The sequence below is a fragment of the Nestor notabilis genome, unplaced genomic scaffold, assembly GCF_000696875.1.
Source record: "Nestor notabilis isolate BGI_N333 unplaced genomic scaffold, ASM69687v1 scaffold2282, whole genome shotgun sequence".
NCBI classification, from domain to species: Eukaryota; Metazoa; Chordata; class Aves; order Psittaciformes; family Psittacidae; genus Nestor; species Nestor notabilis.
In genome coordinates, this window is record NW_009919466.1 from 50,777 (window position 1) to 66,978 (window position 16,202).

Sequence of the window (16,202 nt, forward strand, 5' to 3'; positions counted from 1 at the left end):
AGAGTGGGGATCTTCTATAATCGGTCTCAAGTGAAAAAGCCTGTGCCAGTCCAGGATGGATATATATATATATACACATACAGGAACACCCTGTTGAATGAATTTCTTGTCAGGTACCTTAACTTATTTTTTGTTGAAAGCTTATGGATACATAATATTGATATAACTCTTCCTCTCTCTTTCTCTCTTTCAAAACAAATTCCTGGGGTTATGCTCATGAATCAAACATTCCAGCTTTGCTATAATTGTATTATTGTGAAGATTTTAATTATGGTATAGCTGGGCAAATTATTGCTTTGTCAAGGATTTTGAGGGGAAAAAAAATAAGAGTCTCATTATTATGGTGCAAATAGCTAATATTAAGTATGAAATACACAGTTGGACATACAATTCAATACCAAATCTGCAGAATTTAACTTTACTGGTCTTGTTATCAAAATGAATTAATGCAAGTATGTTCCACAAATCACTAAGGCTGAAACATAACTCATTCTTAATAAAAGGATCTTTGTTGACTTGTTGATTTTACAGGTTTTGTTGCACTGTGAAATGTGTTCCTTACAGAGTCAGTATTTTTCAAGAATGCATGTTTAGTCTTTTTGCCGAGGTCATTCCACTGACACTTCGATATTATACCAGAAATCACCATGATGGGATAGTACCAGCCAATCAGCAGTGCAGTGCTGACAAACTAAAATGACTTCTTGCTATTCCAGCCACAAGTTCTAACACTTGGACATTTGTGAATTATCGAATATAGCCATGACTCCAATTTAAAGTGGGGGGTTTTATTGTTGCTGTTTTGATTTTGTTTTAAGTTAGTGGAATTGATTGAATATGTAACAGTGTAGAAGATTACTCCTGTCTAATTCTGCTTCTCTTGAAACACATTAATGTGATTTGCAACATCTGCTTTGGTGTACTAGCTGAAAGTTGAGATTCATTAGCCTACCTAGAACATTCTAAGTTTTGTCTATAGCACTGATGTCCAGAGTATGCATGTTGTATTGGGAAACTCGTGAAAGCCTGAACATTTCATTTACGACCTCTATTCAGTGAAGTGATTATATGGATACAGATGTCCTTTTGTAATCAGCTAAGTAGTAAGTCTTTGTTCAGCTTTAAAGATCTTGCTTATTTTGTACTCACAATTTGATCAGTGGCCTTCTGAGTTGGTGGACATTTTATGAGAGCTGTATATGTTCTTTCCTGCAACTAAACATTGTTTTCTAAGATGTGCTTTTGCAACTAAATTCAGACAAATAAAAAGCTTTTCTCTATCCTGGAGTGAAGAAAGACAAGATTGGAATATTCCATTGCCCTGAAGATAGTAACAGATACCGCAAACTGTGAGATACATCCTGGCTTTTGAAAGTTTTGTAGAAAAATGGGGGAGGGTGGGACAGGGACAGCAAGGAACTATTTGGCCTATTGAGACTTATCATTACATCATTTCTTCCTAAAGTAATTTCTAGATTGAGGATGCCTAAAAAATCTGACCTGAAAATCCATTTATCCATTTCAAGCATTTATTACTGTTTAAATAAAAAAATACTTCCAGATATCTGCTCTGAGGATATTCTCCCTGATCTTAATTTTTCAAAACCCTCTTGTCTTATTTACAGTATTGACATTATCTGTCCCAGCATTCAAAACACATGCTTCAGTGAGGCCTTCCTAAATATTTATATCTCTAAGGTGTATCTCCCCACTTTTGCCAGTTCTTTTAGTGGAATTTAGTCAATTAATCCTAAAAAATTGCTTTGCTGATCTTCCTTAAATGTTATAATACCTTTTTTTTCAATTAAAAAAAAAAAAAAAAAAGCTGCAAATAGGAATCTAATCTAATCTACACTAGCAATGAAATAGCTAGACATAAAAAATTTGAAGGATTTTAGTAGTATTATTTCCAGACAATTGCAACTTTTCAATGTAGTATTTTGCAGGTTGTGTAAGCTATTTGAAATTTTTTCTGGGACTCAAAAAAACTCTTTCAATTTTAGACTTATTTATGGACATGATTAAGATATATTTTTGTATATATATTGAGCTGCTTTGTATTTGTATGGCTAATGCTTTTTTCAAAGATTTGTAAATTGCTGGGTCATTGGAAAGATAAACAATTAGAGAAAGAGGTGATCTCAGGTTTAGAAAGATGATGAATATAGTTCAACATAAGCCTGCTCCTGCAAAATACTAATCTTCTCTGTAGACTGTGCCAGTTCCCGTAAGAGCACAGAACTCTTTTGCTTGGCAAGCTGACCTGTACAGAAAGAAGGCTGAACTGCTGTGACATATCTAACAAAATAACACTTTCTTTATTAAGGAGTTGTGTTTTATATAATATTAATGCTGTAAAAATGTGCAAATGTGTGTGAAAAGTTAAATACTTGCTTACCCCATCCTTCATCTCTAAATATTAGATGAACTGGAACTGTTGCTTTTATAAGAGCTGACGAGGTACACCACCACCATCTTTATCAACACCTACCTCATGTGTTATATAGTCATAGAATCATAGAATCATAGAATAGTTAGGGTTGGAAAGAACCTTAAGATCATCTAGTTCCAACGCCCCTGCCATGAGCAGGGACACCACACACTAAACTATGTTGCCCAAGGCTCTGTCCAGCCTGGCCTTGAACACCTCCAGGGTTGGAGCATTCACAACTTCCTTGGGCAACCTATTCCAGTGCCTCACCACCCTCACTGTGAAGAACTTCTTCCTTATATCTAATCTAAACTTCCCCTGTTTAAGTTTAAACCCATTACCCTTTGTCCTACCACTACAGTCCCTAATGAAGAGTCCCTCCCCAACATCCTTATAGGCCCCAATTACTCATTTCTAACTTGAACATTCCTTATTCCTCAATAATGCAACTTCCATATCACTCTCACTTAAAGCAATAGCATATCGCACAAGGAGAAACCATTTTGAATGTCAATAAACTTAGAGCGATTTACCAGGACACTGGATTTAGCACCTATAATTGGCTGCAATATTAACCACTGTATTTAATATTACATGTACAGACTGCAAATCTTCACTAAAGTCGTCATCAAAGTGTAGTTCTTATCAGACTGATGTAATAGGATTACAGCTGTATCTATCAAACTTTCAGTATTAGCAGCCACTGCAAAAAAAAATTGCTTGCGGAATTAGTTGATCTTCAAACTTCTCTGTAGTCCCATTATATTAGGCTTATACATATGCATATGGTTTGGTCTAAGAGCACTTGTAGTCAGTCCACAAATTTTAAGTCGGGCCCCTTGTAGGAATGATACTGAGAAAGTTACATCATCTCAGACAGCATGCTCTATGTTCTGCTGAAGGCTATCTACACAAAACACATAGTTCACATGGGTAGCTTATTTTCAACTCAAGGAACTAGTTCCGACATACTCCTAATGTGTGGATGTGACATGGATGCAAGCACAAATATGGTTATGTAAACAGCAAAAGGTCATGCTCTAAAACTGCTAGGATAGGTTGTTCAGTGTTTTCAAGAAAGCAACTGAACACATATAAATGCTCAAAGTATAGTAAGAGTTGTATATTTGGTTTCCAGGATCAGTGGTTTTGGCGAGTCAGAAACAACAGAGTGATGGATGGATACCCCATGCAGATTACCTACTTCTGGAGGGGACTGCCTCCCAGCATTGATGCAGTTTATGAAAACAGTGAGGGGAATTTTGTCTTCTTTAAAGGTAAGAAAACAAGAAAAGTTAAATTTTGTGTAATACTTTCAGCTGTGATGATTTCTTGGAACAAGTCTTGCTTATTTTTATTAATGATTTGTAAATCATGTTGCAATTCATTAGCTTAAATGAGCTTCTTAAAACAATGACTATATGAGTTATGTTATCTCATTTTGGCAACTACAGCTTTAGTTTATGATTACCCTTTACATATTCAGTAAAATTAAATTTGGAATTATAAAGAAGAGACATAGCAATGCAGTGATCTACTATGAAATCCTTTTTGAAAAATGTGGATTAGGAAGCAAGAATGAAACCACAATCTTTTTTGTTTGTTTGTTATTGTAGTTCTCTTTGCTCTTCCTTTTTACAAATGAAATCTGCATATATTTAAATGGTATCTCTGCTACATATATGTCTCACTGTACTGCACTTATTAATCTGAGAACTGTGATGTTAGGATTTTCAGATGGGAAAAATAAGTATCTTCTTTAGATGTATATTTAGTATTTTTAAGGGAACAAACTGCAGAAAATGTGTGGATTAAATTGTTGCTAATCATTCTTTTCAAAGTTTCACTCCAGCCATCAGCTGCTCTTCAAAATTAAAATTCTTGAACATGAATCTAACTTAGATCTAATAAGAAAATTATCCTGTATGTTAAATAAATACCCATTTAACAACAAAAGGGTGCAAACCATATGAAGTATGTTTTATAAGATAATAATTTAGAAGAAGAATAAAAGAACTGGATATGTGAAAACTTATTCACCTATTTAGTGTTGTGATTCATTTGTTATCTTACAACAAAAAAGTAATTTTTTTTAAGTTGTTATATCAAAAATTAATTATATTTTACAAGTGGAATCATTAACAGGGAAATAGAAATAATATTCATTCCTTATGGAAATGTTATCATCTTGGGAATGCTAAATTGAAAATGTTTAATAACATCCAGAAACACTGCACAACAGTACAGTGAAGATGCAGTTTATGGTTTTACTAATAGAGAAATTGCATTTATGTGTGGATCATAAGAGAAATTACATTCCATATAGAACATTTTTTATTTACATTACTTCAATACAGCATGTGCTTTTACTTCTGTTGCCATAAAATAAAATTCATATCATAAACCCTGAGAAGTTTAGATTGGGAATCATGATCAAGGTACCTGGGACATGGGAGGATACAAATATTAATCTGTAGATATTTCTTTGCTCGTCACTGCTACATAGAGCAAAGAAACTACTCTGTGCATTGCAGACCTCTACCTCGATAATGCTGAATTTCAGACAGAAATGGTGAACCTTATTCTTCTATCAGCTTTCTTTTCCTTCCCAGTGACATCAAAATAGATTTTATCATTATTTAACTCTTCACCCAGTGCTGACTGACTCCTCTTAGGTCTTAGAGGAAGGAATTGATTCAGTAGTCTCTAAGTTACAGATAATAGAAAAAAAAAATAAAAGAACTTCTCTATTTTCTACCCAGGAAATTAAATAATTAGGATTAATCAAAGCAAACAGAGGCAGCAGTATTTTGATCTTAGAAGTCAGAATATTGTGTTCTTCTCCTTCCTCATCATTCCCAGCTTATGGTCTCTGATTTTTTGTTGCAGGTATTTTTCCATTTGCTGTCTTTTCAAAGTCCTTCAATTATTTTTTCAGTGACATCTGTATTGTCCCATTTCTTAGCAAGACCAAAAATACTGTATTTCCCTGTGCAATTTTTCTGAATTTTTGCTTTTCTGGTACTTCCTCTTCATGATTTCCAGTATCTACCTGAAGCTGTTTGTCTGTCAGTGTAATTTGTGTTCTTTTGCATTGCCACAGAATCAGTAGGTTCAGCTCAGTTTTTTCGTATGTGCGTCCTTGAAAATTCCTGTTAACCAAAGATCTTGGCTGCCTTGTAGAACATGATTATAGAAGTCTGTATTAATAGACTGTAAATAACAATCACCGTTTCATTTCTTCCGTTCCCTCACAAAACATCTTCCTGGAAAAAAAGCATATGTCTTCCTCCGAAAGGTACTAAAAATACACAACCTGATTATTGCTAAGATGATGAGCCAGTAGAGCACGCTACCAGGTAGCATGCTTTACTGCTCTAAAGCTGGTCAAGCCAAGTAAGTTCTAGGAGGAGTTTAAAATCTGAAGTCTGGCATACAGATGTGTTCACAAAGCATGTACCTAAGCCAGTATTTACATCCGCCATTCAGAGACAAAATAGAAATGATGAAGTGAGTGCCATCACAGACCTTGGACTAGAATAATGTCACTATGAACTTCTCTCAGAAAACATCTAACACTTTACTCACGATCTCATGGGCTTCTTAAGTATTCTTAGTTGAGTAATGTCAGATAGTTATACTGATAGCTTTTATTAGCACAAGTTAAAAATAATTACATTTCTCACAGCAGAAACATTAGCTATAAAAATTTCAAAGTTTACTAACTAAATGTACTATGCAGAGCTGCCATCTTGTATCATTTGTATACGGTTCATATTTTACAATACACCTCCCATTATAAAAATGTTAAATGTATTTTTATACATTTATCAATCTCTATTTATACTACTGTAAAGATGTCTACTAATATCATGAATCCAACTGCTTACACAAAGGAAGGAAAAATCTAATGCTAATAAAAACCAATATCTAAATAAGATCTAAACCTGTTTTATAATTTAAATTAGTTCTTTCAAATTTTATGTTTGGCACCCTGAAGACAAGGATTGAAACAAATCAAATAGAGCATAGATTATTGAAAATAAATGAGATTTGTGGATTTCTAAAGAGATAAACAGAATGTTTTAATCCAGGATTGTTCACAAGGTCTACCCTGAGTGCATCTTAAAATTGTCACTTGCCTAACAGAATACTGTTTATTCTGTACTTGTAACTGTGTAGGCATGCAAAGAGAAACAAGGTGGCAATTAGTAGCAATTGCAGATGAGTAGATTGGCTTACTCCTTTCTTTGCCTTCCTCAGAGAGTAGTCACTGCTCCTCAAGTCAGTCAGTCACAGGAGGCTGTTTCACACTAGCAGAAAAGCTTCCAAAGTGAGTTAAAGAAGGCAATGGAGATGGAAGGTGTGCCTGGAGCCTTCCTTTGAGCATCTGCAGAAGAAGCAGTGGCTTTTCTGAAGGGAGGATATTTACACACTGACCTGTTTCTCCAGCACACACTGAAGATTCAAGATGCTATATGTTTCAGGACATTGGATGTTAATGATAACTTGAGAAGAAGTTTTGGAAACTTTATTTAAAAATCTTCAAATAAATGCTGTCTTCACTCCATGTCCCCATGTCCATGGCAGGGGGGTTGGAACTAGATGATCTTAAGGTCCTTTCCAGCCCAAACCATTCTATGTCTGTAGAAAATCAAACTGAATTCATTTCAAGACTGTTGGATCAAGTGTCTTCTTTGCTTTTAAAATTTCATTGGTTTTATTTTTTTTAGTTTTACTATTTTAACTTTTTTAAAAAATATTAGTATTTATTTACAGAAGGGTAAACAATTGTAAAAATTCATTAGCATGCTTGTAGTGCAAAGTGACACTTCCTCATTTCGTCTGGCTTAAGATACTTAGCCTACCTTGTGCCTCATAGTGCTTGTAAAAAACATAACAATCTGGTGGATGGCTGGTTATAAAAAAAACAGATGTTTACATTCTTTCATTATTCATTGCTGGTGTCCATGCTGAATGATAATAAGAGGATGGCACCAGAAAAATACTTTTTTCTCTTTTTTTTTTTTTTTAATGGGAAAATGTGAACAATAAAATTTATTCTGTGTACCTGTGGGAATTTATGTGGTGCTAAAAATGAAATTGTCAAGCCATCTGCACTGTTGAATGTTATGGCAGACCAAATGTAGCAATAGAAAGGCTGCTATAAAACTCATACTAGCAGTGCCACCATCATAACTTTCAGCTGCACTTACACAACTGTTGACAGTTTCATTTAAAAAATAGATTTACTATACTGCTGTCAGATTATGGAGCAGAGAAATGACAGAAACTTAATGTGGGAAATAAATAGAGAATGAGAAAAAAGGAAGCATGAATAGTAATTTGGTGATACTAATATGAAGACACTTGATCCTGGCTTGAAAGACCAAAATTAAGAGCAAGGGTGACTGGAGAAAAAAAAAAAACAACCTTCAGAATTAGATATTAAAATTTTCACTGGTTTCAATTTAATATAATTCCTAAAAGTTTTGAGAATTTGTCTCATCATCGTTACACTTGCAGTGATTATATCCTAAATCCCACATGGGTCTTGCACTATACACGTATAATAATTGTGCTTAAGATGAACAAAAAACTTGGTTGCTGACAACCCAGGAGCACAACTGTTCAGCATTCTGATTCTATGAAAGAACTACCATTGCTAAAATCTGCGTAACTGCTTGCAGTAGTCAGTAGGTAGTCTAAAGTCTAAAGAACATCTGGAGTTAAATATTCAATATTTTAAGTAAAGCATAGCAGTACACGTACTCTTTATTTCCAGTAATTTTTTTTGAATGTCAGAGATAGATGTTGAGAAACTGCAAATAACTGCAATCACAGTTCATCCTTCTCAATTGTTTCCCTGCAGTGATGGTATTTAACAAAGCATTATTTCAAAAAGTGAGACATTCTGACTTTTTTATCACTTGCTTCATTCCCAGCTTGTGACCCTATCATTCTGCTTGTTATTATATTAGATCTTACATTGGGGAATAAAAGCAGAGAGATGAAACATTCTGAAGATTGGCCAGACTTCATGAAACATGTGGTGCTTTATTCTTTGTGAGAGTAACAACCTGTCAACTAGACTTTAAAGAACAATATTGTGGGAACAGTGGTGATTTCTGCCAAGCACATAGGTTAGGACTCTGGAAAGGCATCAGTTATCTATAAAAAGGATCAAACTATAACTGTTCTAGTTTTGCCATATATTTTTTATTTCCATTATAAACACAATTAATGAAGTGTACTGAATTTTTACTAGTGGAAGTGGAATATGAGCATGCTGTCTTAAGAATTCGGTTTTAGTGCATTTTAAGATACGTAAATATAATTTGAAATAAAAGGAGCTTATTCTCATCACAGTAAATTATCATTTGCATTAAATTTCATCTTTAACTCTTCCTAATATTTGGTTGTGAATTTGAAAGCTTCTCATCTTTTCTGGTTTTTTGGAAATCCTCTGACCAACAGCCATCCACATTCTTTCAGCTGAGGGATAGAAGCTAAACAGGAAAAAAACCAACAAAATCAAACAACAAAACCAACAACAAACCACCTAAACCCCCCTGAAAAAAAATAAACAAAAAACCCTGAAGTGATAACTGTCAGCCAGATAAAACATTTTTGTTTCTTATATACAGTCCTTCCCATTAAGTCAGTGCAGTTGCAGCAGACTAAACATGTCTTCTAACGCAAATCAATAAAATCTTTCCCATATATTAGAGCTCTCAATGCCCTACTGTCTCTATAAAAGTTAAATTTACCTTTTCATTATTTAACCAGAAAGAATTTGCTTTTTAATAAGAAATTATGTGAAGAATTTAGTTTTTTAAGTCTTGTGTTCCCACAGCTTCACTTTCCTTCTACTTCAGTATATTTGAATATGCAACAAATATGTGGCTCAGTGCTGCTGAGTGGTGTGTGCTCAACCCTTACTTATTTTGGTATGACCTGATCTTGTTAATGTTATGGCTGATAATGATCTGTTCTTAACAATTGCTGTTAGCTTTATTCCTTGTGAAGCCCAGAGAAAGGTAATGGCATTATATACATCCAGCATATGTCTCTCAATGCTGTGCAACAGCTGTGATTTTGAATGATCTTTGAAATAGAAATGAGCTGGCTCAGTATCATTCACTGGATACCATCTGTTGTTCACACCATAAGTACCAACTGGTAAGGTCCAAAACGCATGACTTCTCTTATGATTGCGTCTGAAACTGCCATTGCCATCTGAAGCCTTCTGTGTCCGGTCATGTAAATTGGCAGAAGGATAAACCACATGGGAGGCAGGACAGTGAATGACTGAAGATGCTCATCCCTGTCATAATCAAACCCTAGAAGTGAATTTTGTAAAGAATCTCAGTAAAAGTAAATGTCGTGTTAGCATAGACCTTAATCCCCAGTCAACACAGACCACAGCTTTCCATGACCGTTCTTCATTATTCTCTGTGTCTCTTTTATTTTCAGTATGGCTCTGCACATACTCATTCACCGAATCCTTTCTTCCTTCAACTGGCAGGGAGGGAAAGATGAATCTGTTGAGCAGACTTGTGTCTGTGCTTGGAAGTGGGTGACAAGCAGCTATAAAGAAGCTGATAAAAAATTTAGTCTGGAAACCCAGCATGGGAGGGACTGAAGCTATATCTCCTCTCCAAATTAAAACTGTGGTAATATGTAAACATGCTTTAAATCACTACAGCACAAACAGGGAGATTAAAAAACCCCTTCCTTTAAACAAACATTTAATACCACTGAGGAATAGATAAAATATAAAACCAACTGCAAAACAGCTCTCTAGATTTTCCCTCTTGGTGGGTGGCATACACCTGATCCTAGATCTTTGGGGTAATATTACATTTCCTTCTAAAATATTTATACAGCACAGTGTCTTAATCTCCTAAGTCTTTGTACCAGCCTGCCTAGCCTGACACGTAAGTACAATGGCTAACGTGAACAGCTATGATTTTATCTCTTAGGATCTCTTTCCAAATATGTTTGCACAAAATATGTTTTCAGACTTTTTCCCTAATATTTTAAAGGTCATCATGAATAACAATGGATTGACCAAAGTGAAGTATCCAATAGGCTGATTTAATATTTATGTTCATGGATCTTCTCTAGACCTTTCTGTGATGTGACTCAGGAGATGTACATGATGTCAGAGTATCTTCTCCTTCAGTGTTATTATTACTAAAAATAGCAATGTTTTTTTTTGGAAACACAGGTGAAGGTAGTGCTTTGAAAACAAAAAAACACATGGTTCCTGCACAATGGAGCCAATAGTCTAGCTCAGAAAGTGTCCCTGCAGCCTAGATGACATAATGCAAAGGGAAAACAGGCCTCAAAGGAAGCTCTTCAGATAAGTACTAAAATGCAAATTATGCTCCCTTTTCACTATTTCTAGGGGGCATGTGAGAATCTTTATTCCCTTTTTTCAGCCAAAGTTGTCTGTGTTTGAAAGAGAAGTCTCTACTGAAAAGACACAGGTGAGAAGTGTATTTTGAAGAATTAGAAGAAAGCAAAAAATGTAAAAAGGAGAAGATTGTTGCAAGAATAGGAGGGGAGGCACAATTACTGAGGAAAATGTTAGACTAAAAGTTTAACATGAGATGAGGTGAGATCATCGTGGAAGTGTTCAGTAAGGAAAAAGAGCCTGGCTAAGAAGCTAGAGCAAATTGAAGCTGGGAAACTGGAGTTGTGGGCTGGTGAGGTAAGCTATCCAATTACAAGAAAGAGCACAGGAAGCATCCTCTCCAAAAACAGGTATAGGGGGTGGGAGTATACTACCAAACACTGGTGCAATTGCTGCTTCTGTAGACATGTATACCCATATATAAAGGATAGATTTAGCTAGTAAATGCAGAGTAAGATTTCAACCACTGAGCATTGCTGTCCAGGAGGCACTAGGTTATTATTTTGATTTAAGGCAGTTCAGGTAACTTGAGGTTTGTGTAGACACTGTACTAAGAGTTATGCAATTACATTGTATTATCAGCATGAAAAATTCAAGTGGATAGTTTTGAATCATTCATCACCGACAACCAAAGTTTAAATCTTACCACCACTGGTACTAAAGGCAACCCCCATTAATTTCAGAAACACAAGGTTTTCAGCCGTGGGATTTCAGAACTGCAGTTTTATCTTTAGGCCACAGTAAAGAAAATATGATTAAAAATATTTTAAATTCTATGGTCATTTCAGAAATAATATATACACCCTTCATGAGTAATTTAATTTCTTGAGGAGTAGGAGAATACCGAGTAATAAAAGTATATGGTCTCTATGAGGCTAGGATTTTCTATTTTTTATTTATTTCTATTCTTTCTTACCTCATTTTGTCTTAAAATTCACTCTTTTCTCCTCAGGAATGTAAAATTGTTGTGTATTATTGCTGCAAATGTATTACATTACCAGACACAGAGCCTCTTGAGATGATTTCTTTTTCATTCTGAGTTTGAACCCTATATAGTTGATATCAAAATACTCTGTGGGCTTATTGTATTAGAGGTGATTTATAAATGCAAGATATTTGTAAGGCATATTTAATTTTGCATTATCTGCAGTGATAGAACATTTTTCATTTAATTGTGTTTGGCAGAACCACTATAGCCCTTTGGGAGTCTTTCTTATTTCTTCCGTATGTACTATATTAATACTGATAGTACTGAAGACTAACACACATATATGTATGTGTATATATGCTTTTGTACAGGTAACAAGTTCTGGGTTTTCAAGGACACTACTCTCCAACCAGGTTATCCTCATGATTTGATAACTCTTGGAAGCGGAATTCCTTCCCATGGCATTGATTCAGCAATTTGGTGGGAAGATGTTGGGAAAACCTACTTCTTCAAAGGAGATAGGTTGGTATAGGAATTATGCAAGGAAGCACACTTCTTACAACCTGAGTCGTATTTGTGTGAATGTACTGAAATGTTCAAAAACTGTGAGGAGGAGGCTGTCAGAGATATGGCTGAGTGGTGATCTTGGCAGTCCTGGGGTAATGGTTGGACTTGATGATCTTAAAGGTCTTTTTTAACCTAGTTGATTCTGTAAGTATATGAGTATATGTATGTCCAGTGGAAAAGTTATATTTTAGAGGTCATCAGTGGGTCATAGTTGTCACAAATTTAAACTTAGGCATTCAAAGTAATGCACACTCTTACCTGCTTCTTTTTACTCACATTTCTAAATCCTGGCATATAAACATGCAAGGCATGATGCAAAGTTTTTAAGGTCAGTGAAAATGACTTCTCTGCTACTATTTAAAAATAAGGTAAGAAAGGGAAATGGCAGCTAAACCAGGAAATGAAAGAACAATTTGAGCAGTTCCTTAGGAATTATTTTAAAATAAATCTTACAGTTCCCTTCAGAAGAGACATTTATTTTTATGATTAATAAAGAACAGGAAAAAAAACTGTAAAATCTGAGTTACTTTTGAATCCGGAAATAGACTTGCACTGGTCACTTAGTGTCTCTGTGTCTTCATTTCCCTGTCTGTAAAAATAAGAGAAAGAACATTTTCTTTAAAGAGATGTCAGGAAAACACATCAATTTTTTAAACCCTTCAAGTTATCTGAATGATGGATTTTGTAGGTTTTCAGGATGTTACTATGTTGATTGATGTATCACTGCCAATTCAGAGTCCTCAGAGATAAATTAATGCTTTATTCATAATTGTAATGTCTGTATTAGTATTATTAAAAATATGATGGCTGCTTTTGTTACTGTTTGGTGCTTAGGATTCTGGGACACTAATAGTATTTGTCGATCTCTTAAGAAATTAATGCACATCATAGAATATGTTTAGCATACTGCAATTGATAATTTTTTAGCAATACTGTAATATTGCACTACAAATTGCCATACACAATTTTAATATTAAAGCCTTTTTTTAAAAAAAAAAATTGTTTCCAATGCTCATGATGAGGAAAGCACATGACCAAGTAAAATTTTTGTGGTGTTTGAAAACTAAATGTCATTTCAAGCAATCAGTTTCCACAGTGAAAAAGAAAACCACGTAAATAATTTGCTTCCCATAGTTGAGTAGATTTTTTTAAAAATGGAAGTTCATTTTCAGGTAATAATTTTGCACCTCCACTCTCCTAGGAAATATGTATAGTAAGAATCTTACGTGAGCTGTATTGGCTTTAACTTTTATTCAGCAGTGTCCTTTTATATTTCCATGCACAGGCAATTATTTACAGCCAAGACTTTCCTAAAACATTAGTGGTAATAACAGAAGACAAAAATGAACTATCAGAGAAAACATCTGTTGACGGAGAAGTTGCTACTTAGAGCTAAGAAGCACAATAAAACTCAGCAGGATAAAAATGCAACGCATTATGTTAGAACAGTATGTTTAACATGAGCCTTGCAGGGATAATTGACCTATTACAGGATAGTGACCACCAGTGAGAATAAACCTGTATACCACTAAGCTTCTCAATGTGTATTGTTTATATCACAATTTTTTCTTAATGTAAAGTTAAAGTTGAATTCTACTGCTGGTTTTAGTATAGATAAGTCTACTATAGGGGTAGATCTTTTCCTGGGGAAGCTATAATATAAATGTAGCTTCTTGGTGGCAGGAATGAAAGGGAACCAAAAAGTTTTTTGAGGGGGGGGAGGGGAAGTAAGTGTGTTCTTCCTTATGTAAACCAAGGAGTTGTATACTTGTTTTGTTTTTACAATAATCTGAAGTTAATTAGGGCAGAATCTAGACAGAGTTACATATCCCAGAACATCGGTATACATAAGAAAGTTACAGCAATTGAATACAAGCATCAAATATTGCTATATTGAAAAAATCAAAACGAAACAAAAATAAAACCACACACCAAAAAAAAAAAACAAACCAAACAAACCCAAAAAACCCGAAACAAACAAACAAGTAATAGAATCATAGAATCACAGAAAGCTTTGGATTGGAAAGGACCTTAAAGATCATCTAGTTCCAGTCCCCCTGCCATGGACAGGGACACATCCCACTAGACCATGTTGCTCAAAGCCATGTCACCCCAGGCTCTATCCAATCTGGCTTTGAACACTGCCAGGGATGGGGCAGCCACAGCTTCTCTGAGCAACCTGTGCCAGGGCCTCACCAGCCTCACAGTGAAGTTTTTTCCTAATATCTAATCTAAATCTCCCCTCTGTCATCTTAAAGCCATTCTCTCTTTTCTTATCGCTACATGCCCTTGTAAAAAGACCCTCTCCAGATTTTCTGTAGATCCCCACTGGGTATTGGAAGTCTGCTCTAAGGTCTTCCCCTGGGCCTTCTCTTCTCCAGGCTGAACAAGCCCAACTCAGCCTTTTCTTATAAGAGAAGTGCTCTAGCCCTCTGGTCATCTTCAAGGCTCTGGACTCTCTTAAGCAGGTCCACATCCCTCTTGTGCTGGGGTCCTCAGAACTGCACACAGTACTCCAAGTGAAGTCTCACAAGAGCAGAGTAGAGGGGCAGGATGGCCCCTCTCAACCTGCTGGCCACGCTCCTTTTGATGCAGCCCAGGATACGGCTGGACTTCTGTTCTGCGAGTGCACACTGAAGCCGGCTCATGTTGAGCTCCTCATTGACCAACATCACCAGATCTGTCTCCTCATGCCTGTTCTCAATCTGCTCTCCACGCAGCCTGTATTTGTGCTTGGGATTGCCCTAACCCAGGTGCAGGACCTTGCACTAGGCCTTGTTGGACTGCATGAGTTTTTGCACTATCCCACCTCTGGAGGAAATCCAAATAGTAGATGGAATTGTAGTACCCATATGTCTAAAGCAGCTCATGTATGGTTCATTGTTATTCATATTTGAAATTATCAGTTTAAACACTGAAGATAATTCTTCCAAATAATTGTATGAAAGCTAAAGCGGGGACAAAAGACAATTACAGAAAACATTTTGCCCTCTCTCATTCCTTTCCTACCACAACTGAGTGGTATAGGACAAGATGATAACAGGTTTGCTGCACTTCTTGGCATACGACCTTGTTTATGCCCCTGTCTAGTATAGCTGGGTTTTTGTACTTTAGAGTCTAAATGAATATTCTTTCTTCATAAAACTTAGTCATCCAATAGTTCAGAATATCATTAAGTAAATAAGATTAGATATGGGAAAGAACATGTTTTGCCAAATATTTTCCAAATTCCATTTTTCTAATGCCACAAAGTGCACTTTCATTTATTTTCCTTCTGTTACTTTATCAGTCTTTGAGATACAGTAACACAATTTCTATAGTTTGTAAAGCTCGGATCATGCAAATCATCACTGAGGAGTCTGCTTGTGAACATTTGGCATGCTGAGGAGAATTGGGACTGGGCTTTTTCTTACCCTATAGACATGCTCAGTAGTATTAATGCCAGAGCTTTATTCACTACTTCAACATGTTTCTTTCTCCATTTAAACTCTGAAAGATGTTACATTTCAAAATAAAGAGCACTGTTGTCTGGTTACTTGTGGATATGTGACTAGATCAAGGAATCAGGCTATAAAAATAATTTATGCATAAGAAAGAAAAAATAACTACAAACGTTTTTAATGTAAATTGCCGACTCTTAACCCACTTGAGATCTTCCACCTTTTAATTTAATTGAAAGTTTAAAGCCAAAGGACTGCCCCACAGGGAGAAATTCAGAGGAGTTTAGACCATTTTGTTTTTAAGATTAATATGTGAATTTTTTAGAGTGTCTTAAATACCTTTGCAGGGACAAAATATCATCCACTTAAGGATTCTTTCATATGTCAGGAACAATCATAACAAAGATTTCTAAA

The 16,202-nt window shown here is 35.4% G+C and overlaps 1 protein-coding gene across 1 annotated transcript in view; it reads left to right on the plus strand.

Annotated features, from left to right (window-relative positions):
• LOC104402360 (matrix metalloproteinase-16) overlaps positions 1 to 12,303 on the plus strand; it is a gene marked incomplete at its 3' end in the record, with an annotated part of 59,232 nt that extends 46,929 nt beyond the window's left edge. Inside the window, exons 4-5 of the mRNA XM_010010230.1 lie at positions 3,570 to 3,708; positions 12,153 to 12,303. Of these exons, the coding sequence (XP_010008532.1) occupies positions 3,570 to 3,708; positions 12,153 to 12,303 (290 nt within the window). The remainder of the gene's footprint in view (positions 1 to 3,569; positions 3,709 to 12,152) is intronic.
• Positions 12,304 to 16,202: the final 3,899 nt, after the last annotated feature.